Raw genomic sequence first — 24,141 nt, forward strand, 5'->3', positions numbered from 1 at the left:
TGTGAGCTGCTGGTGCAATGTGCTGAATACAGTGAGCGTATTGCTCTCTCCGCATTCAGCGAGGTCTTGCGGAACTGATCCGCACTGTCGGATCAGGTCCACAAGACCTATGATAAATAGGCCCCATAGTGTTTTTCTCTACTAACTTTAAACTATTGCAAATGTTTTGCTTATTTATTTCTATCTTGCAGCCTTTGCTCCATTTAGTAACAAATTTACCTATTTCCCTATCTACTAATTTCTGTATTATAACTTTATAAATATCTGATAATGTAATTTTCCTTTTCTTTGCCAGATTACAAAGATCCTGAATAGGGGAGGTCACCCATGCTTCTAGGCTTACTTTACTAAGGGAATTAATGTAATGCAATACCTGAAAGTAATAAAACTCCTGAGAAGAGGGAATATCATATATCAAAGCAATCTCTCTAAATGTTAGATTGTATTGTTTTTACTTTCAGAACATTGATGCATATATTTAAGACCTTTTTTATACCATTGATTAAAGGGAAATTGGAGTCCTACCGGAAACTTAAAGGGACAGCCAAGTCCAAAAAAAACTTTCATGATTTAAATAGGGCATGCAATTTTAAACAACTTCCCAATTTACTTTTATCACCAATTTTGCTCTGTTCTCTTGGTATTCTTAGTTGAAAGCTAAAACTAGGAGGTTCATATGCTAATTTCTTAGACCTTGAAGACTGCCTCTAATCTGAATGCATTTTGACCACTAGAGGGCATTAGTTCACATGTTTCATATAGATAACATTGAGCTCATGCACGTAAAGTGACCTAGGACTGAGCACTGATTGGCTAAACTGCATGTCTGTCAAAAGAACTGAAATAAGGGGGCAGTCAGCAGAAGCTTAGATACAAGATAATTACAGAGGTAGAAAGTATATTAATATAACTGTGTTGGTTGTGCAAAACTGGGGAACGGGTAATAAAGGGATTATCTTTCTTTTTAAACAACAAAAATTCTGGTGTTGACTGTCCCTTTAAGGTTACCCCAGAGTGGTAAAAAGTCTGAAATCATATATTTAGTGTTAGTATCTTTATTTCCTTTATACCAAGCGTTGTTTATATCATGAAATAATAAAGTAGATTTAACATGATGAGGTAATTCTATAGGTCTACTATGTATCATATAAACCAAACTAATATTTTCTAAGCTCTCTTGATCAATTTCATGGGTGTTAATGTCTTATTTATCTAAAAGCCAATTAAAACTAGAATTCATTAATATAACAATATTATAGTATTCTATATTAGGAAGTGCTAATTCCACATTAGTATATGGTAAATAAAGTTTTTTTAAAATCTATTCTTGCTTTCTTATTGTTCCATAAAAATAATCTCATTGCTTTTTCAATTTGAAATAAGTAAAATTTAGTCATTTTTAATGGGAGCATCTGTAAAATATACAGTAAACCAGGGAGTATCTTCATTTTTATTAATTTAATTTTATCATGTAATGATAATGGTATATTTACCCATGCTCTCATTTTTTCTTTTAATTTTAATATAGCTAATTTCACATTTAATTTATAAAGATTTGAGGTTTTGGAGTCAATATTAATACCCAAATATTCCATTGGGTCAAATAGTTATTGAAACGGGAGATCAAGATCTTTTGAGGGTTTTTTTGCCAGAGTATTTGAGATTTTATAAAGTTAATCTTATATCCTGAGAATTGACTATAATGGTCTATAATTTTTAAGATATTGTTTAAAGGGACACTGTACCCATATTTTTTTCTTTTGTAATTCAGAAAGAGCATGCAATTTTAAGCAACTTTCTAATTTACTTCTTTTATCAATTTTTCTTTGTTCTCTTGCTATCATTATTTGAAAAAGAAGGCATCTAAGCTTTTTTTGGTTTCAGTACTCTGGACAGCACTTTTTTATTGGTGGATGAATTTATCCACCAATCAGCAAGGACAACCCAGGTTGTTCACCAAAAATGGGCCGGCATCTAAACTTACATTCTTGCATTTCAAATAAAGATACCAAGAGAATGAAGAAAATTTGATAATAGGAGTAAATTAGAAAGTTGCTTAAAATTTCATGCTCAATCTGAATCACGGAAGAAAATTTTTGGGTACAGTGTCCCTTTAAATGTTCTTTAGGATCTGTAATAAATAATAATAGATCATCTGCATAAGCAACCAATTTCAATTTATGTCTCCCGATTTCAATACCTAGAATAATCTGGTTTAGAATAGATAACAAAGGTTCTAGAAAAATAATAAACAACAATGAAGACAGGGGACAGCCCTGTCGGGTTCCCCGTTGTAGCTGAATAGTATCTGAATACTGTCCATTTATTTGGCTATACCCTCTAGATGTCATATATATATTTTTGAGAGGTACCAGAAATACTCCATCAAAGCCAAAATTCTCCAAGGTGGTAAAGAGATTGGGCCACTCTATTCTGTCAAAGGCCTTCTCTGCATCCAAAGATAGCAGGAAGGCTTCCGACAGATCGGCGGCCCCCTCTCCACCACCTTCAATTTCATTTTTTTCTATGGCATATACGATTTTCCTTAGATTTGTGGCTGAGGATCTACCCAAAATAAATCCTGTTTGATCAACAGTTATTAAATGTGGTATTATTATTTTCAATCTATATGATAATATTTTCATTAAAATCTTATAGTCCACATTTATAAGTGATATAGGTCTATAAGATTGTGGTAGGGAAGGGTCTTTATTTGGCTTTGGAATAACAATTATGTTAGCACATTTAACATTTTGAGATGGAATAAAACTATTTATGAAGTATGAATGAAAAAGCTGATTCAAAATAGGGACAGTTTTATCTATTAGAATTTTATAGAAGGCCGTCAGGGCCCGCTGCTTTCACTAACGAAAGACCATTAATTATTTATTTTATCTCTTCTGTGTTAATAGGTTGGTTTAACATATCTAATGTATCATTTTCTATTTTGGGGAGATAATAATCACCCCTTTATAATTAATATTATTTAAATAAATTAGATCTCTGTTTTTCTGTTAAAGGGCCATAATACCCAAATGTTGAAAGTGATGCAGTATAGCTGTAAAAAGCTGAATAGAAAATATCACCTGAACATCTCTATGAAAAAAAGAAAGATATTTTACCTCAAAAGTTCCTCAGTAGCCACATCCCATTGTAAAGGACTTCTAAGCAGCATATCAGTATGTCTGTCCCGGGACAGTCGAAGGGTTGAGCCTCATGCACTCTCATGTTATTTCCCTATTCAGTGTAAGGAAGTTTACAATGAAATCTCATGAGAGTTAAGTCAAATCTCATGAGATGACAGTAAAAAAGTTAATGACCTCAGCACTGCTGATGCTGATTGGCTGCTGTTCATTTCTTCATTTTTTTTTTGCCAGCAGCTGAGCAGCAGTTAAGTATAACTTTTTACACAGAACTTACTCTGCTGAGCTGAGGAGATTGTGAGGTAAAATATCTTCCTTTTTTACATATAGATTCTCAGGTGATATTTTCCTGTCAGCTTTTTACAGTTATACTGTATCAGTTTCAAGTGATTTAGCATATGAGTATTATGTCCTTTTAAGGATGCTAAAAGCTTCCCTGATCTATTTTCCCAACGAACAAATCTTGCCTCTACTTGTCTCTCTCCTGTTTAGCTAACAAAAAGGTTTCCTTATTCTTAATATTTGGTTTATATTTATAGTTACTAAATGTTGAAGCAACTTTTTTTGAGAGTTCTAAATCAATTTTTTTCTGTTCTTTTCTATAGTGTATTATATATTTTATAATGTCAGATTTTATAGTAGCCTTGGCCGCTTCCCAATAAATTTGACTGTGGTTTAAATAAGATTTATTATTTATATGATATTCTTCCCACGTATTTTGTAAAAATTCTTTAAATTGAATTGAATTTATAAGATAAGCAGGGAAATATAATCTATTATTACTACATATATTATGTTGGAGATCTATTGTACTGGGGCATGATAAAAAAAAAAGTAAAATCCATAATTTGAACTTTATTAATTATATTTAATCGTTTTGCAGAAATTAAGAAGATAACTAGCCTAGGCATAGCATTATTATTTCTAGAAATGCAGGTGAAATCTATTTCAGTCAGATTTTTAACTCGCCAGATGTCTACAAGATTAAATGTTTCCTGTAAGGCCTCAAAAATTGCTTTTCTCATATTTAACTCTAGTAGAGATATAGAGGCTGAATTATCAAAGGTCTTGCGGACCTGATCCGACAATGCGGATCAGGTCCGCAAGACCTCACTGAATGCGGAGAGCAATATGCTCTCCGTATTCAGCATTGCACCAGCAGCTCACAAGAGATGCTGGTGCAACGCCGCTCCCTGCAGATTCGCGGCCAATAGGCCGCCAGCAGGGAGGTGTCAATCAACCCGATCGTACTCGATCTGGTTGAATTGTGGCGATTCCTGTCCGCCTGCTCAGAGCAGGCGGACAGGGTTATGGAGCAGCGGTCTTTAGACCGCTGCTTCATAACTGCCATTTCTGGCGAGTCTGAAGACTCGCCAGAAACACGGGCCCTCAAATTCTCTATTTTTTTTTTTGTCACCTCTCCTAATAGAGGAATTGGGGTTATGTTAAAATCACACGTTATAATTATTTGGTCATCTATAAATCTTAACATTTATTTTTTTAGATTTTCCCAAAAACATTGATTCTGTTCATTAGGGCCATATATATTAAATAGCACAACCATTTATTTCCCAATTAAGCATTTAACTAGTATATGTCTTTCTAATTTATCTTGTATATAATGTATTGTTTTGTATTGTATATTTTTACTGAATAAAATTGTTGCACCTCTTGAGTTATTTTTATATGAAGAGAAAAAAAACTCATTAACCCACCCTGTTTTAAAGGGCCATAATACCCAAATGTTTAAACACTTGAAAGTGATGCAGCATAGCTGTAAAAAGCTGACTGGAAAATATCTCCTGAACAACTCTATGTAAAAAAGAAAGATATTTTACCTCAAATGTTCCTCAGTAGCCACCTCCCATTGTAAAGGATTTCTAAACAGCATTTTAGTGTGTCTGTCCTGGGACATCTGAAAGGATGAGCATCGTGCACTCTCATATTATTTCACCAATCAGGTAAAGGAAGCTTACTATGAAATCTCATGAGAGTTAAGTCAAATCTCATGAGATCACAGTAAGAGTTCATGACCTCAGCACTGCTGATGCTGATTGGCTGCTGTTCATTACTTCATTTTTTTTTATTTTTACCTGCAGCTGGGTGCAGGTGAAGTATAACTTTTTACACAGAACTTACTCTGCTGAGCTGAGGAGATTGTGAGGTAAAATATCTTCCTTTTTTACATAGAGATGGTTAGGTGATATTTTAATGTCAGCTTTTTACAGTTATACTGCATCAGTTTCAAGTGATTTAGCATATGAGTATTATGTCCCTTTAAGTTTAGTGTGTTCCCTAGGTGACAATTGAGTCTCTTGTAGACAAGCTATATCTATCTTGTGTTTTTGTAAATAGTGTAAAATGTTCTTTCTTTTAATAGGTGAATACCTCCCACATTCCACATGAGTATATTAACTATTGTGTCTATAAAGAAATAATATTATATGTACCAAGAAAAACTTGGGATCTCTTTCTTAAATAGTAAAAAATAATATAATAAGAACATTCTTTACCCATATGTGAGAAAACGAAAGTGCTAAATATTAATCATGATCCAGTACTCCTAGCTTTAAAAAAAAAATAGAATCAACAATACATAAATCTCCATATGCACAAAAAATAAGAAACTATAAAAGTGTCACTTGTCCATAAGAAAGAATCCAAGTAACTTCCCAAAAGAGGCTCTGGAATACATATTTAAATACCAGAATATGATGCTACTTAGGTATCCCTCACATAAACGAGAGACCATTATATGACTAAAAATAATTCTCAACCCAAAAAGAATAAAGAGAAAAGAGAAAAAAATAGAAAAAAGAATAAAGAATAAAAAGAAAACATAAATAAAGAGGAGGAAAACAATATTCAAATTATTTTGACTAAATTTCTTATTTTTCCATTTCAAGGAATTGTATAGCGTCCTCTGGTGAATCAAACTGGTAATATTTATCTCCAGACTTTAATCTCAGTTTATCTGGGAATAGTTCTTTTTTCTTTATAGAATTGATTACACAGATTGGTGAATTGTTTTCTCTTCTTCAAGACTTCTGTAGAATAGTCCTGAAATAAGAGGACTTTCCCCCCCTGTAATTCTAACAATTGATTCTGCCTATATGCTCTTAGTAAATCCATTTTTGATTGTAAATTTAAAAATCTGATTATAACTGGTCTTGATCTCTGGGATGCGTTGTTCTCTTGTGGCTTAAATAGGCAGGCTCTGTAGATTTGCTCTGTTTCAAAGGATCTTTTATTTTGTATATTTAATAACTGAGGTAGATCTTCTTCCACAAACTTCTGAATAGCCAAACCATTCATACTTTCTGGCTGGCCTATTACCCGAAGGTTATTGCCTCAGGCTTTGTTCTCCAAATCTACTCTGGCACTCAGATCCAAATTTTGTTGTAATAAATCTTTTATCTTTTCCTTGTGTTCTAGCTGAAAATCTTCTGCATCAGATATTCTTTGCTCCATTATATTCAGCCTTTGATTAATTTGTTTAACTTCTTGGATTATAGTATCCAGTCCAAGTTGAATCTTGTCAATCTTTGATGATAAACTGTTCAGCTGAGTAGAGATAGGGTCTGTATCTTTAACTGGAGTTGAACATTCATTCATAGAGCCATTTACTGAGACGTGAGAAGTTTGCTTAGTACTATAATTACTACTGATAACGTTTTTTTTTTTCAAGATTTTTATTTTTTGGAGGCATTTTTATATTTGATATATATATGATATTAGTCCATCCACTTAAAGGGACACTGAACCCAATTTTTTTTCTTTCCAGATTCAGATAAAGCATGACATTTTAAGCAACTTTCTAATTTACTCCTATTATCAACTTTTCTTCATTCTCTTGGTATCTTTATTTGAAATGCAAGAATGTAAGTTTAGATTCCGGACCATTTTTTGGTAAACAACCTAGGTTGCTCTTGCTGATTGGTGGATACATTCATCCACCAATTAAAAAAGTGGTGTCCAGAGTTCTGAATAAAAAAAACCTGATGTCTTCTTTTTCAAATAAAGATAGCAAGAGAACGAAGAAAAATTGATAATAGGAGTAAATTAGAAAGTTGCTTAAAATTGCATGCTCTGTCTGAATCATGAAAGAAAAAAAATTGGGTTCAGTGTCCCTTTAATGGCTTTCTCTTAATCTGCTTTTATTTTTTATTTTTTTATTTTTTTAGAACCCACACATGGTTATAATTTAAGGTCAACTTTATATGATATGTTCAGAGTTAGAGCCTTTGGGGTTAATTTATCAAGCTCAGGCTAAAGACCGCTGCCCCATAACTTGTCCACCTGCTCTGAGGTGGAGGACAGAAATCAACCCGATCGAATACGATCGGGCTGATTGACACCCCTGCTAGCGGCCGATTGTTCACAAGAACTGCTGGTGCAATGATAAATGCCGACAGCGTATCATGTCCGCTCCCACATTAATAAATTTGCCCCCAAATGTATATTTAAAAAGAAAAGCAACTTGACTCTATTATAAAGAGAGACTAGAAATCCCCCTGACCATGTGAAAAATACAGCAAAGCAGGTTATATAAAGTATAATCAGAGAATCCGGACACAACCTCTTTAAATTCACTTGTTTTATCTTTAAAGATTTGTAAGTCTCTTTTAATTCTTTTACAAAGCAAATTAATTCATCTGAAATGATTTTAATTAAATATATTACTGGCATGTAGGAAGACTTATATTAATATACTTTTTACCTCTGTGATTACCTTGTATCTAATCCTCTGCAAACTGCTATCTTATTTCAGTTCTTTTGACAGATTTGCATTTTTGCCAATCAGTGGTGGCTCCTAGGTAACTCCACGTGCGTGAGCTCAATGTTATCTATATGACACTCATGAACTAACGCCCTCTAGTGGTGAAAAATGTCAAAATGCATTAAGACAAGAGGCAGCCTTGAAGGTCTAAGAAATTAGCACATGAGCCTACCTAGGTGTAGCTTTCAACTATGAATAATAAGAGAACAAAGAAAAATTGGTGATAAAAGTAAATTGAAAAGTTGTTTAAAATAACATGCCCTATCTGAATCATGAACGTGTATTTCGGACTTGACTGTCCCTTTATCAGAGTCAGCACTCTCAGGCCGGACCGGGTACTCATCCTATGCTATGACCCTGCAACATGCATAGCCCTGGGTGCAAACCAGCACTCTCAGAAAGCTGCACTGTCACAAGAGCCACAGGCAGTTAACCCCAGACAGGCCTGGGTGCAAGGCCCAAACAGGGAAAATTACAAAAAAAATAATACATTAATATAACACACAGAAAAAGTCCAGCACTCACTCACAAGCTCTCAACTAAGATAAAAAGCAGCAATGGAAGAGTTAGTTACTGCATCTGGCCAAATGGGAAAAGCCCAGGTACCTCGTCAAGGTCTCTTCCAAAAAAACCTGGGTCCCTAAACAGCCACACAATGCAGGCTCACAATCAAACAACTGTGAAAAAAAGCAACTGTGAAAAAATGGAGGATGCACAGGCTTATGTAATCTCTCCAAACATATACAAAACACGGGTGGGGTCAGCACTCTCAGGCCGGACCGAGTACACATCCTATGACCCTGCAATTACATAAGCCTGTGCAACCTCCATTTTTTCACAGTTGCTTTTTTCACAGTTGTTTGAATGTGACCCTGCATTGTGTGGCTGTTTAGGGACCCAGGTTTTTTGGAAGAGACCTTGACGAGGTACCTGGGCTTTTCCCATTTGGCCAGATGCGGTAACTAACTCTTCCATTGCAAAACAAACAAACAATAAATAAATAAATATATATATACACACTGTAATATATATATATATATTTATATATATATATATATATATATATATATATATATATAAACACTATATATATATATATATATATATATATATATATATATATACACAACACATAGAAACACCCAGCACTCACCAGCTAGCTCACAGCTAAGATAAAATCACAACTGGAAAGGTTAGTTACCGCATCTGGCCAAATGGGAAAGCTCAGGCACCACGTCAAGGTCCTTTCCACTGCCTGAGTCCCTAACACAGCCACACCATCATGCGAGCTCACAAAGCCAAACAGACTGAGAACAAAGAAGGGGTGCACAGGTGGATGTAGTCACCCAGAGAAAATACAAAACATGGAAGGGAACTGCACTCCAAGACCGGACCAGGTACATATCCTGTGACTCAGCAACATCCAGCCCTGGGTGCTAAATAGCACTCCAAAAAAGCTGTGATGTCACCAGGGCCACAGGCAGTTAACCCCAGTCTGGAATGGGTGCAAGAAACAAGGGGGATTACAAACAAAAAGTAATACAACACATAGAAACACTCAGCACTCACCAGCTAGCTCACAGCTAAGATAAAATCACAACTGGAAAGGTTAGTTACCGCATCTGGCCAAATGGGAAAGCTCAGGCACCACGTCAAGGTCCTTTCCACTGCCTGAGTCCCTAACACAGCCACACCATCATGCGAGCTCACAAAGCCAAACAGACTGAGAACAAAGAAGGGGTGCACAGGTGGATGTAATCACCCAGAGAAAATACAAAACATGGAAGGGAACTGCACTCCAAGACCGGACCAGGTACATATCCTGTGACTCAGCAACATCCAGCCCTGGGTGCTAAATAGCACTCCAAAAAAGCTGTGATGTCACCAGGGCCACAGGCAGTTAACCCCAGTCCGGAATGGGTGCAAGAAACAAGGGGGATTACAAACAAAAAGTAATACAACACATAGAAACACCCAGCACTCACCAGCTAGCTCACAGCTAAGATAAAATCACAACTGGAAAGGTTAGTTACTGCATCTGGCCAAATGGGAAAGCTCAGGCACCACGTTAAGGTCCTTTCCACTGCCTGAGTCCCTAACACAGCCACACCATCATGGGAGCTCACAACGCCAAACAGACTGAGAACAAAGAAGGGGTGCACAGGTGGATTACAAACAAAAAGTAATACAACACATAGAAACACCCAGCACTCACCAGCTAGCTCACAGCTAAGATAAAAGCATCTGGCCAAATGAGAAAGCTCAGGCACCACGTCAAGGTCCTTTCCACTGACTGAGTCCCTAACACAGCCACACTCAGGCAGTGGAAAGGACCTTGACGTGGTGCCTGAGCTTTCCCATTTGGCCAGATGCGGTAACTAACCTTTCCAGTTGTGATTTTATCTTAGCTGTGAGCTAGCTGGTGAGTGCTGGGCATTTCTATGTGTTGTATTACTTTTTGTTTGTAATCCCCCTTGTTTCTTGCACCCATTCCGGACTGGGGTTAACTGCCTGTGGCCCTGGTGACATCACAGCTTTTTTGGAGTGCTATTTAGCACCCAGGGCTGGATGTTGCTGAGTCACAGGATATGTACCTGGTCCGGTCTTGGAGTGCAGTTCCCTTCCATGTTTTGTATTTTCTCTGGGTGATTACATCCACCTGTGCACCCCTTCTTTGTTCTCAGTCTGTTTGGCTTTGTGAGCTCGCATGATGCTGTGGCTGTGTTAGGGACTCAGGCAGTGGAAAGGACCGTGATGTGGTGCCTGAGCTTTCCTATTTGGCCAGATGTGGTAACTAACCTTTCCAGTTGTGATTTTATCTTAGCTGTGAGCTAGCTGGTGAGTGCTGGGTGTTTCTATGTGTTGTATTACTTTTTGTTTGTAATCCCCCTTGTTTCTTGCACCCATTCCGGACTGGGGTTAATTGCCTGTGGCCCTGGTAACATCACAGCTTTTTTGGAGTGCTATTTAGCACCCAGGGCTGGATGTTACTGAGTCACAGGATATGTACCTGGTCCGGTCTTGGAGTGCAGTTCCCTTCCATGTTTTGTATTTTCTCTGGGTGATTACATCCACCTGTGCACCCCTTCTTTGTTCTCAGTCTGTTTGGCTTTGTGAGCTCGCATGATGGTGTGGCTGTGTTAGGGACTCAGGCAGTGGAAAGGACCTTGACGTGGTGCCTGAGCTTTCCCATTTGGCCAGATGCGGTAACTAACCTTTCCAGTTGTGATTTTATCTTAGCTGTGAGCTAGCTGGTGAGTGCTGGGTGTTTCTATGTGTTGTATTACTTTTTGTTTGTAATCCCCCTTGTTTCTTGCACCCATTCCGGACTGGGGTTAAGTGCCTGTGGCCCTGGTGACATCACAGCTTTTTTGGAGTGCTATTTAGCACCCAGGGCTGGATGTTGCTGAGTCACAGGATATGTACCTGGTCCGGTCTTGGAGTGCAGTTCCCTTCCATGTTTTGTATTTTCTCTGGGTGATTACATCCACCTGTGCACCCCTTCTTTGTTCTCAGTCTGTTTGGCTTTGTGAGCTTGCATGATGGTGTGGCTGTGTTAGGGACTCAGGCAGTGGAAAGGACCTTGACGTGGTGCCTGAGCTTTCCCATTTGGCCAGATGCGGTAACTAACCTTTCCAGTTGTGATTTTATCTTAGCTTTGAGCTAGCTGGTGAGTGCTGGGTGTTTCTATGTGTTGTATTACTTTTTGTTTGTAATCCCCCTTGTTTCTTGCACCCATTCCGGACTGGGGTTAACTGCCTGTGGCCCTAGTGACATCACAGCTTTTTTGGAGTGCTATTTAGCACCCAGGGCTGGATGTTGCTGGGTCACATGATATGTACCTGGTCCGGTCTTGGAGTGCAGTTCCCTTCCATGTTTTGTATTTTCTCTGGGTGATTACATCCACCTGTGCACCCCTTCTTTGTTCTCAGTCTGTTTGGCTTTGTGAGCTCGCATGATGGTGTGGCTGTGTTAGGGACTCAGGCAGTGGAAAGGACCTTGACGTGGTGCCTGAGCTTCCCCATTTGGCCAGATGTGGTAACTAACCTTTCCAGTTGTGATTTTATCTTAGCTGTGAGATAGCTGGTGAGTGCTGGGGGTTTCTATGTGTTGTATTACTTTTTGTTTGTAATCCCCCTTGTTTCTTGCTCCCATTCCGGACTGGGGTTAACTGCCTGTGGCCCTGGTGACATCACAGCTATTTTGGAGTGCTATTTAGCACCCAGGGCTGGATGTTGCTGAGTCACAGGATATGTACCTGGTCCGGTCTTGGAGTGCAGTTCCCTTCCATGTTTTATATATATACAGGTAGTCCTCGGGTTACAGACATCCGACTTAAGTACAACTCGTACTTACATACAGAGAAAATAGAGCTTTATCGACAATCCTTCTTTCCAGGATAATCCAAAATACTGAAAATCCAATTGTCACAAGGACAGAAAGTGATGTGAAATTTTCTGAACAGGGGCACAGATAGCAAAACAAACTTTATCCTATGCTATCCAAAACAAAAAAAAAATGTTGGCTAGAGTTTCACCTAAAAAAAGTGCCTGTTCCAACTTACATACAAATTCAACTTAAGAACAAACCTAAAGTCCCTATCTTGTACGTAGCCCGGGGACTGCCTGTATATATATATATATATATATATATATATATACATTTAAAAATACAAAGCACATTTTCATCTATGTACAGAACATTGGGAATGTAAAATATTCATAACTATCTTCGGGTTTAGCGCTGTAGGTCTAACACAGTGTTGGGTTATCTTGTAAGTGAGTGTTAGTTTTCTTTTTTAAAGCACGCTACATTGAATTCTTTGGGAATTTAACGCAGTCGCTATATCCAAATTCCTGAAGTTAGCGTGCACCATGTTTTACTCGCGCACAAAAAAGATTCTTTCAACCTGCAATATGCACACATACCCGCCAATGTTAAAAGTTTACTTCTAGCAGTGTTTGTGTGGGAGCAAAAATATTTATGTAACATAACACTTGTAATATAACCCATAGTTGGGAGTGAGGTTGTTGAGAACTTTTTAGGTTAGGGTCAATATTTAGGACTGTACTCTAAAGTAGGGACCCAGTATATGTACTAGTAGAGCTAGGCAGCTGATGTAGATCTGCGACTTTAGTGAATGAGTATAGCTGAAGCATTCATGATAGATTGGAGGAGTGAGAGGTGGGATTTATGAAGACCATTTAGGAGTAGGTTGCAATAGTCAATGTGGGACAATATGAGAAGATTAATATATGTGTAGTGGATTAGGTAGGGAAAGGGCAAATTCCAGAAATGTTGCACTGCAGAATTTGATAAACTCTTGTATATGTGCAGTAAGTTCAGAGTCCAATGTGACTCCAAGGAAGCAGAACTGGTGATTATACTTCCTGGCACATAAGTGGAACTTTTATAAGGTCCTCAGGAGCTGCAGAAGATACGTTTGACAGAGTTCCCAAATCGTCACAATCCCATAATATGATGGGAAGTAAGGAGCTCTGCATTTGTCTTATAAGTGAAGCACTAAAGGTGACGGTCATCATAGTAATAAGGTGAAGTGGGTTGTGGGATATCTTGATTTATAGCAGTAGGTCAATAACGGGATAGAAAAATCAAAATTGAAATTTGCATGGGTACATTTCAGTTTGTAATATAAGCATATTTGCAATATACTTCCATTAGCAAAAATGCTTCTTGTAAAAGTTATAACTGTTTTTCAGTGGCATAAACACATATTATAAATGTTTATTAATAGAAAATATAATAAAAGTTTATGTATCCTAAAGGAATTGTTACAGAGATATCCAACCAAATTAAAAATTATGTCATACCGATACAAAGGTGAATATATTTCTATTGGGTACAGTTCATAGCAGGTGTAAGTTTTTGATGTTTGCATTTAGACACTTAGGGTAAATGCACTTGAATATCAACTTAGTGTCTACATATAGGAGTTTTTTTTTCAAGATTCCCACCTCTCCAATGTTGCCATACTTTGTATATACCCATAAATCTAAGGCTGGAACTGTTACCATCATGAAAATCCTTAAAATCTTTATATAATGAGATATATTTTTTACATTTAATTTGCAGAAGATGTTCCATAGTCCTATCTCTTAGAATGTGACATCTGCCCCACATACTGAAATCCACAACCACACTCAATAAGATAAATGATGCCCTTATGTTGGTGTTGCATCATATCCTGAAAGTCTCATTAGTTACTTTCGATTTAAAAAGTGTCTGCTTTATTGCGATGTCTACATGCTTTGCATGTTTCATATGGGAAGAAACCTTTCAGTATGCCAAATAGTGTGTTTCAAGATTTGGCATACTTGGGCCAATTTCATTTTTTAAATGATCTTTTTTTTCTGTATATAAAGTGTTTCAATTTCTCTCCTATAATATTACCTTCTTTTAATAGGAAATGTCAGCATTTCCTAATAATTTTCTCTGTTATGTACCAGTTTTAACTGTACTCAGTAATACAAGGGACATTTATTTCCCCCTTGTTTTCTACGTCTTTATGTTTATAGGTTAAAAGAGAATTTCTATCTGTTTGACATCTTAAATTGTCTTGTCTATGACACATTCATCATAGCCTCGTTCTATAAACCTATTTTTCAGAAGTTGGGATTGTTCTTCCTATCTTTCATCATTAAAACAGTTTTTCCTTATATGTAATAATTGACACTTGGATATATTAGACTTATTATGATGACAGCTAGATTGACTGATATAATTACTACAATCAATCTCTTTAAAAAAAGGTGGAAGTTTCTATCTTCCCATTAATTATATTTATAATAAGTTCTAAAAAATGTATTTAGTATAGCTGTATTCATATGTAAATTTCAGATTATTCTGCTTGTTATTCATCACATTCATAGAATGTTCTAATTCTAAGGGGCATATTTATCTGCTATATCGGATCATGTCCGCTCGCACAATCAAAAAATATGCCCCTATGTCTTTCATACTACCTTTCCACACCTTAAAGATATTGTCAATGTATCTACGGTATAGGACCAGGTCCACGCTAGCAGGGCAAGGGTCCAAACTCCCAAAATATGTTTTCCCATTTGCCCATATATAATTTAGCATAACTTGGTGTGAACCTGGTCCCCATTGCCGTAACATACAACTGTTCATAAAATGTTCTATTAAAATATAAATAGTTATGTGTCCAAAATGTTTAAAATGCCATGCATAATCTATCTCCTTGTCTAAAAAAGATTTAACATCCTCCATACCTTCCTGATGAAGTATATAAAAGTTTTAATAGCCCCACCTATGTATGTGTCTGGAAAAAAGGTTGACTTTGGTTTTAAATCAGTATATGCAAACTTTTTGGACCTTGCTTACCAAACTAACAGAGTTAGTTTCTGCATAAATTTCCTAGGTAGTAAATATACTTTTAATGAGCATTTTATATATTATATTTTAAACTCTCATATAGTATGTTTTTCAAATTTTTTCACATTTAATTTTGTATTTTTATTTTATATTCCATTACATTAGCACTCTATTGGACTTCATGTATATATACTACAATCTTTTTGAATCTATTAATCGGGGTGTTATTTCTTTTTTAAAAATAATGATTTGTGATTTCATCTGCCTATTTAATAATATTTATATGAGCGATTATCTTGTTCCTTCTGCCTAACTAGCAAGGCGTACATAAGTGCTATCCGGAAGTGACGTCATGATGTTTATCTGTGTAACCGGAAGTTACATCACTGGCCGGAAATCACTTAACCATCTTGGGAATTGGATATTTTAGATAGCGCTCTGATATCAGCACTTATCATTTGCCATTATACCCAAGGGCAACTTGCAATACCATTTGTATGTGAGGGGGTGGGACCCCTACACTACAGAAAAAAAAAGGTGAGATCGGCAGGGAAGGGGAAGGAGGGAGAGGGGATCCAAGTGGATGGGGATTTTGGCCAATGTACACGGGCTTTAGGACTAGTATTTAAATATATTGCAAGCTCCAACATTCTTGTTTTTAATGTTGTTTATGTTTTTAATGTATATGGTTTATGTTTAATAAATTCATATGTATTTGTATTTATATATATATATTTACACTTTATCCTTTGTTTTTAGACGCTCCCTTATTTTATATTCAATCAAACTGAGATCAGATTAGGATTGTGAGTGTATTAAGGTGGGGCTTTAATATCAGTTCCATATTGTTTAGGAATACTTCACATTCCTGTGTCTTCAAATATATGGAGCCTATTTAAAAATGTGCATTTGCTGTCGGCATTTATCATTGCACAAGCATTTCCCCTGCACATTCGCGTCCAATCGGCCACTAGCAGGGGGTGTCAATCAACCTGATTGTATCCGATTGGGCTGATTGCTGTTCGCCCGCCTCAGAGGTGGCGGACGAGTTAAAGGGACATTAAACCCAAACATTTTCTTTCATGATTCAGATAGAGAAACCATTTTTACAAAGTTTACCATTTACTTCAATTATCAAATTTTTTTCATTCTCATGTTATTCTTTGTTTAAGAGATACATAGGTAGGTAGCTTGCACATGCCTGAAGCCACTACACACCAGGATATAGTGCTGCCATCTAGTGCTCCTGCTAATGTATAACATTGTTGCAAAACTGCTGCTATAGAGTGCTGCAGACACATGCACACTCTTGAGCTTACATTTCTGCTTTTCCACAAAGGATAACAAGAAAACTAAGACAATTTGATAATAGAAGTAAATTAGAAAGTTGTTTAAAATGTTATGTTCTATCTAAATCATGAAAGAAAAAAATTGGGTTTTCTGTCCCTTTAAGGAGCAGTGGTCTTAAGACCGCTGCTTCTTAACTCCTGTTTCCAGCGAGCCTGAATGCTCGTGTGGAAAAACAGATGCATTAAGATGCATAAGGGGCATGATACATAGGCCCCTATATGTGTGTTTACATGTATATATCTGTACACATACATATTTTAACATATAAATACATACATACATATGTATACACATAAATAGGCATGTGCACATATACATATTTCCATCTATAACCCGACGAGCGCAAGAAGCAAAAGTTAGAATATCACGTGCATGTTCATGTATTCCCCCATAGAAATCAATGGAGAAAAAAAAGTGAAAAAATGAACACCCTACTCTCATGGAAACCTGGTCGCATATTCTCATGTGCCCTAACCCGACATGAAAATATAAATACTTCACATTCCAATGTTCTTCACATAACAGAATATGTTCTATTCATTCATAAATACACATTTCTACATATATCTGATGGTATTTTGGTACAATATATATATATACCTATATATATGCATGATTTTATATAGGTATAGATATATAAAGATATATATATATATATATATATATATATATATATATATATACTGTATATATATATATATATATATATATATATATATATAAATATCTATTTACAGATACATATAACATATTCTGCTATGTGCAGAACATTGGAATGTGAAATATTTACAGTAAATATACACTATAACACTTTATTAAATATGAATACTGCATAAATATGTTTTTAAATGTGTTCATCTACTTAACTGCAAAGAGCTCCAGTGCACATATATATATATATATATATATATAAAAATATATATTTATATATATATATATATATATATATATATATGTGTATATATGTCTGTAGATACAAATATACAAATAAAAATACAGAAATACATATGTACACACACACATATATACTGTATATATTTATATATATATATATATATATATATATTTATATATAGTGATGTCGCGAACATAAAATTTGAAGTTCGCGAACGGCGAACGCGAACTTCCGCAAATGTTCGCGAACAGGCGAACCGGGCGAACCGCCATAGACTTCAATAGGCAGGCGAATTTTAAAACCCACAGGGACTCTTTCTGGCCACAATAGTGATGGAAATGTTGTTTCAAGGGGACTAACACCTGGACTGTGGCATGCCGGAGGGGGATCCATGGCAAAACTCCCATGGAAAATTACATAGTTGATGCAGAGTCTGGTTTTAATCCATAAAGGGCATAAATCACCTAACATTCCTAAATTGTTTGGAATAACGTGCTTTAAAACATCAGGTATGATGTTGTATCGATCAGGTAGTGTAAGGGTTACGCCCGCTTCAGAGTGACAGACCAAACTCCCAGTTTAACGCACTGCAAACAACCGCAAATAGTCCATTTGCACAACCGCAAACTCCCCATTTGCACAAGGTTGGATACCAAGCTAGCCATGTCCCGTTCCTTGTCCTCACTGATGTCATTGAAGGTCTCTTCCTCCACCCAGCCACGTACAACACCAAGGGTCCCCGAAAGGTGACAACAAGCCCCCTGGGATGCCTGCTGTGTTTGGTCTTCCACCTCCTCAAAGCCATCTCACTGAAGTTATGTTCTTCCCCCCAGCCACATACAACACCACGGGTACCAGATAGGTGATAACGAGCACCCTGGGATGCCAGTTGTAGTTGGTCTTCCTCCTCCTCAAAGCCACATTCCTCCTCTGACTCCTCTTCCTCAAAATCCTCTTCCAGCGTTGCCGCAGGTCCAGCAAGCAATGCTGATAAGGCTGTTTCTGGTGGTGATGGTGACCACAACTCTTCCTCTTCCTTTTCACGCTCATCTACGGCCTGATCCAGCACTCTTTGCAGGGCACGCTCCAGGAAGAAAACAAATGGTATGATGTCGCTGATGGTGCCTTCGGTGCGACTGACCAGGTTTGTCACCTCCTCAAAAGGACGCATGAGCCTACAGGCATTGCTCATGAGCATCCAGTAACGTGGCAAAAAAATTCCCAGCTTCGCAGAGGCTGTCCTAGCACCCCGGTCATACAAATAGTCGTTAACGGCTTTTTCTTGTTGGAGCAGGTGGTCGAACATTAGGAGTGTTGAATTCCAACGTGTTGGGCTGTCGCAAATCAAGCGCCTCACTGGCATGTTGTTTCGCCGCTGGATATCGGAAAAGTGCGCCATGGCTGTGTAGGAACGCCTGAAATGGCCACACACCTTCCTGGCCTGCTTCAGGACGTCCTGTAAGCCTGGGTACTTATGCACAAAGCGTTGTACGATCAGATTACACACATGTGCCATGCACGGCACATGTGTCAACTTGCCCAAATTCAATGCCGCCAACAAATTTCTTCCATTGTCACAAACCACTTTGCCGATCTCCAGTTGGTGCGGAGTCAGCCATTGATCCACCTGTGCGTTCAGGGCAGATAGGAGTGCTGGTCCGGTGTGACTCTCTGCTTTCAGGCAAGTCAACCCCAAGACGGCGTGACACTGCCATATCCGGGATGTGGAATAGTACCTGGCGAGCTGGGGGTGCCGTTGATGTGGAGCAAGCAGCAGCAGAAGAGGACTCAGCCGAGGAGGTTATGGAAGAGGATGGAGTAGGAGGAGTAGAGGAGGTGGCAGCAGGCCTGCCTGCAAGTCGTGGCAGTGTCACCAACTCCTCTGCAGAGCCACGCATTCCATGCTTGGCAGCCGTCAGAAGGTTTACCCAATGCGCAGTGTAGGTGATATACCTGCCCTGACCATGCTTTGCAGACCAGGTATCAGTGGTCAGATGGACCCTTGCCCCAACACTGTTTGCCAGACATGCTATTACTTCATTTTGCACAATCGAGTACAGGTTGGGGATTGCCTTTTGTGCAAGGAAATTTCGGCCGGGTACCTTCCACTGCGGTGTCCCAATAGCTAAAAATTTTTGGAACGCCTCAGTCTCCACCAGCTTGTATGGTAAAAGCTGGCGGGCTAAGAGTTCAGACAAGCCAGCTGTCAGATGCCGGGCAAGGGGGTGACTTTGTGACATGGGCTTCTTACGCTCAAACATGTCCTTGACAGACTCCTGACTGTGGGCAGATGAGCAGGAACTGCTCAAGGCGAGAGACGGAGTGGCGGATGGTTGAGAGGGGGCAAGGAGGACAGCTGAAGATACTGGACCAGGAGGAGGATGGCGGCTTTGAGTTTGTGTGCTGCTTGTACTCATGTGTTGATCCCATAGGCGTTTGTGATGTGCGATCATGTGCCTTCGCAAAGCAGTTGTACCTAGGTGGGTGTTGGACTTCCCACGACTCAGTTTCTTTTGGCACAGGTTGCAAATGGCATCGCTGTTGTCAGAGGCAGACACACAAAAAAAATGCCACACTGCTGAGCTCTGCAATGACCACATTCTGGTGGTGGCAACAGCATGCGTTGATTGGCGTGCTGTCTGGCTGACCCCGGGTGCCGATGCATGCTGTCTGACTGTGCCACTAGTTCCTTGCGACGACCTCCCCCTGCTTCCAACTCGTCTCCTCCTCCTCTCTGTCTCCCCATCTGAACTTTCCCCCTGTTCTTCTTCTCTTCTAGCGTGCACCCACGTGACATCCACGGACGCATCGTCATCATCAACCGCTTCACTTGTATCTGACAACTCAGCAAAGGAAGCAGCAGCGGGTACAACATCATCATCATCACACCGTACGTCCATGTGTGTAATGCTGCCTGACTGAGACATATCCCTGTTATCTACATCCTCTGGCAATAATGGTTGCGCATCACTCATTTCTTCCAACTGATGTTTAAATAACTCCTCTGACAGATCAAGTGAAGCGGCTGTGGTGCTAGTGTTGGTGGTGGCGGCAGGCGAGTGGTAACTTGAGAGGTGCCCAAAGCTAAGCTGGAGGAGGATGGTGCGTCAAGGTTCTGAACGGAAGCTGTAGAAGATTGGGTGTCCTGTGTTAGCCAGTCAACTATGTCCTCAGAACTTTTCGAGTTCAGGGTACGTGGCCTCTGAACACTGGGCATTATTCTAGGGCCAAAGTGAATCACAGCACCACGACCATGAATGGCCCTTACGGGGTGGCCTGCCTCTGCCTGTCATTTTTTTTCCGATTAGTGGTACTATGCGTGCAAGCTACTGTGACAACAGATATGAGTGGCACTGTGCACTGGAAGAAGTTGGCAGAGAAGACGCTGTAGGCCTGGCACACACGCTTGCAGACAACTAACTGCTATTCAATCTTTTACAGTCAAAATTGTATATTTTTTTAAATGTACACTACTGTTACACCAGATATGAGTTGCACTGGTTTGACACTGTGCCCTGGCAGGCCCTGAAACGCACATGTGTGAAGGAAACTGACTGCTATTATTTCACAGTCAAATTTCTAGTTTTTTTTTTTAATGTACACTACTGTTACACCAGATATGAGTTGCACTGGTGTGACACTGTGCCCTGGCAGGCCCTGAAACGCACACTCGTGAAGGAAACTGACTGCTATTATTTCACAGTCAAATTTCTAGTTTTTTTTTTAATGTACACTACTGTTACACCAGATATGAGTTGCACTGGTGTGACACTGTACCTGGCAGGCCCTGAAACGCACACGCGTGAAGGAAACTGACTGCTATTATTTCACAGTCAAATTTCTAGTTTTTTTTTTAATGTACACTACTGTTACACCAGATATGAGTTGCACTGGTGTGACACTGTGCCCTGGCAGGCCCTGAAATGCACACGTGTGAAGGAAACTGACTGCTATTATTTCACAGTCACATTTCTAGTTTTTTTTTTTAATGTATGCTACTGTTACACCAGATATGAGTTGCACTGGTGTGACACTGTGCCCTGGCAGGCCCTGAAACGCACACGCGTGAAGGAAACTGACTGCTATTATTTCACAGTAAAAAAAGTGTTTTTTTTAAATGTACACGACTGTTACACCAGATATGAGTGGTGGCACTGGGCAAGTGGGCACAGTATACGCTGTGAGCCTGACACACATGCTGGCAGGCAGGCAACTGCAATTAGATTATACAGGGAAAAAAAAGAAAAGCAGACTGATGTTCTAGCCCTAAAAAGGGCTTTTTGGGGTGCTGTCCTTACAGCAGAGATCAGATGAGTCCTTCAGGACTGTAGTGGACACTGAATGCACTAGCCCAGCTATCGATTTCCCTATTAAATCAGCAGCAGCTACACTGTCCCTCCTCTCACTAAGAATGCAGCTTCCGAATGAATCTAAAATGGATGCTGTCCAGGAGGTGGGAGGGTCTGGGAGGGAGGGTCTGCTGCTGATTGGCTGGAATGTGTCTGCTGACTGTGAAATACAGGGTCAAAGTTTACTCAATGATGATGAATAGGGGGCTATGTTCGCCGCAAACTATTCGCCGGCGAACTATTCGGGACATCACTATATTATATACACACATACATATAAATCTTTAGACATGTATATTTATGTATCTCTATGTTAAAGTCCTTTGTCTGACTCATAACTTTTTAATAATTTTTATTAGATGGTGTTATTATTTGTTTCGAGAAACAGTTAACCAGAGCTCTGAGGATGCGGTAATCATTCTAGAGTAAATCGCAATTGAGCTTAAGTGATCGCGTTTACTTTCAACTTGTAATACGAGTGATAAATCAGCCCCTAAGTGTTTAATAAGTAACAAATTGTTGTCACAAATATACTGGTGATGTCACACCTACATAAAATGCTCAGCCATTCAAGGTTGTCATGCTTACCTCCAGAATGAGCAGGGGGACCGCACAGCAGAACCATCCCCTGACCTTCTCTCACAGACACTGTGCTGCGTGTCCTCGTCTGGAATGAGTCAAGGTCTGTGGGAGAGAATACCACAAGGTAATGAGCAGCAATAGACGTCAGTAATTCTTAAGGCACATGAAACACTAAACAAATCCTAGATAGAATGATGCAGTCAAAGAAAAGATTAGTCTTAGAATAACTTGTAGATGTTTTTTTTATAAAGTTTCTGTTTAATATTGACAAAATAAGTGTAAAGTTTTAGTGTCTATAAAACAATGGGGGTTACCTTTTCTGCTGCGGCCATTTATAAATAGGTCACTAGAGTGTGCAGCCAATGGCTGTGTCTAATATAACAGTGTTCTGCACTTTCATTTCTAGGAACTAAAAAACTCACAAAGGTTTTTTTATATATACGATTTGTCATTTTATATTATCATCTCAAAGTGTTTAAAGGGACAGTCAACACCAGAATTTTTGTTTTTTTAAAAGATAGATAATCCCTTAATTAGCCATTCCCCAGTGTTGCATAACCAACACAGTTATATTAATAGACTTTTTACCTCTGTAATTACCTTGTTTCTAAGCCTCTGCAGACTCCCCCCTTATTTTAGTTCTTTTGACAGACTTGCATTGTAACCAATTAGTGCTGTCTAATAAATAACTCTATGGAAGTGAGCACAATGTTATCTATATGAAACACATGAACCAACACCCTCTAGTGGTGAAAAAACAGTCAAAATGCATTTAGATTAGAGGAGGCGGCCTTCAAGGTCTAAGAAATTAGCATATGCATAGCTTTCAACTAAGAATACCAAGAGAACAAAGCAAAATTGGTGATAAAAGTAAATTGGAAAGTTGTTTAAAATTACATGTCCTATTTGAATCATGAAAGTTTTTTTTGGACTTGACTGTCCCTTTAATGTTATTCAACCAATCCTAACAGAGACACACAGAGAGTCATCAAAATACACAGAATGCATTTTATACATGATAAGGTAGTATGCATCAAATGTTGCTTTTTGAATATAAAACTCATTAACCTTTAAATTAATAGGGAAGAGAAGGGAGAAAAGTGAATAGATAGATACCTTTAGGTGATAAGACAGAAAACTAAGGGCCAGATTACAAGTGAAGCGCAAATTATTTCTTCCGCTCAAGCGTCAATTGAAGTAAGATTTCTGCTGTTGTAGGGTTGTGCTCATATTACGAGTTGAAAGTAAACTGTTTTCACTTTCGCTCTAACCCGACAAGACGAAAAAGGCAAAGTTGGAATATCACATGGAAAAAAAAAGTGAAAAAACCCCCACTCTCGCGCAAAAAAGATTGGATATGCTCATTTGTGATAACTGGACATGAAAATATGAATATTTTACATTCCAATGTTCTTCTCATAGCAAAATATGCTCTATTTATTCATAAATACAGATTTCTACATATATCTGATGTTTTTTTAATAAAATATATATACACATGATTAAATACAGGTATAGATCACTCTGCTCTGAACTAGAGCACAGGTGAAATAATCAGCTGATTAGTAAACATGGTAATTTTACTTGTTCACATCCACAGTAATTCTGAAAACCTGGCCTGTTGGGGAGGCCTGAGTAGAGGTTTGAAAACCAGTGCTGATATATATATACAGTATATATAGGAAT

General features: G+C 38.4%; 1 protein-coding gene across 1 annotated transcript in view; it reads right to left on the minus strand.

Moving 5' to 3' along the window:
- The window catches only part of LOC128666372 (contactin-4-like), a 438,445-nt gene that overhangs the window by 179,256 nt on the left and 235,048 nt on the right, over nucleotides 1-24,141 (minus strand). Inside the window, exon 5 of the mRNA XM_053720931.1 lies at nucleotides 22,462-22,557. Coding sequence (XP_053576906.1) covers nucleotides 22,462-22,557 — 96 coding nt within the window. The remainder of the gene's footprint in view (nucleotides 1-22,461; nucleotides 22,558-24,141) is intronic.

Source organism: Bombina bombina, chromosome 7 (assembly GCF_027579735.1).
Source record: "Bombina bombina isolate aBomBom1 chromosome 7, aBomBom1.pri, whole genome shotgun sequence".
In the NCBI taxonomy this organism is placed as follows: domain Eukaryota; kingdom Metazoa; phylum Chordata; class Amphibia; order Anura; family Bombinatoridae; genus Bombina; species Bombina bombina.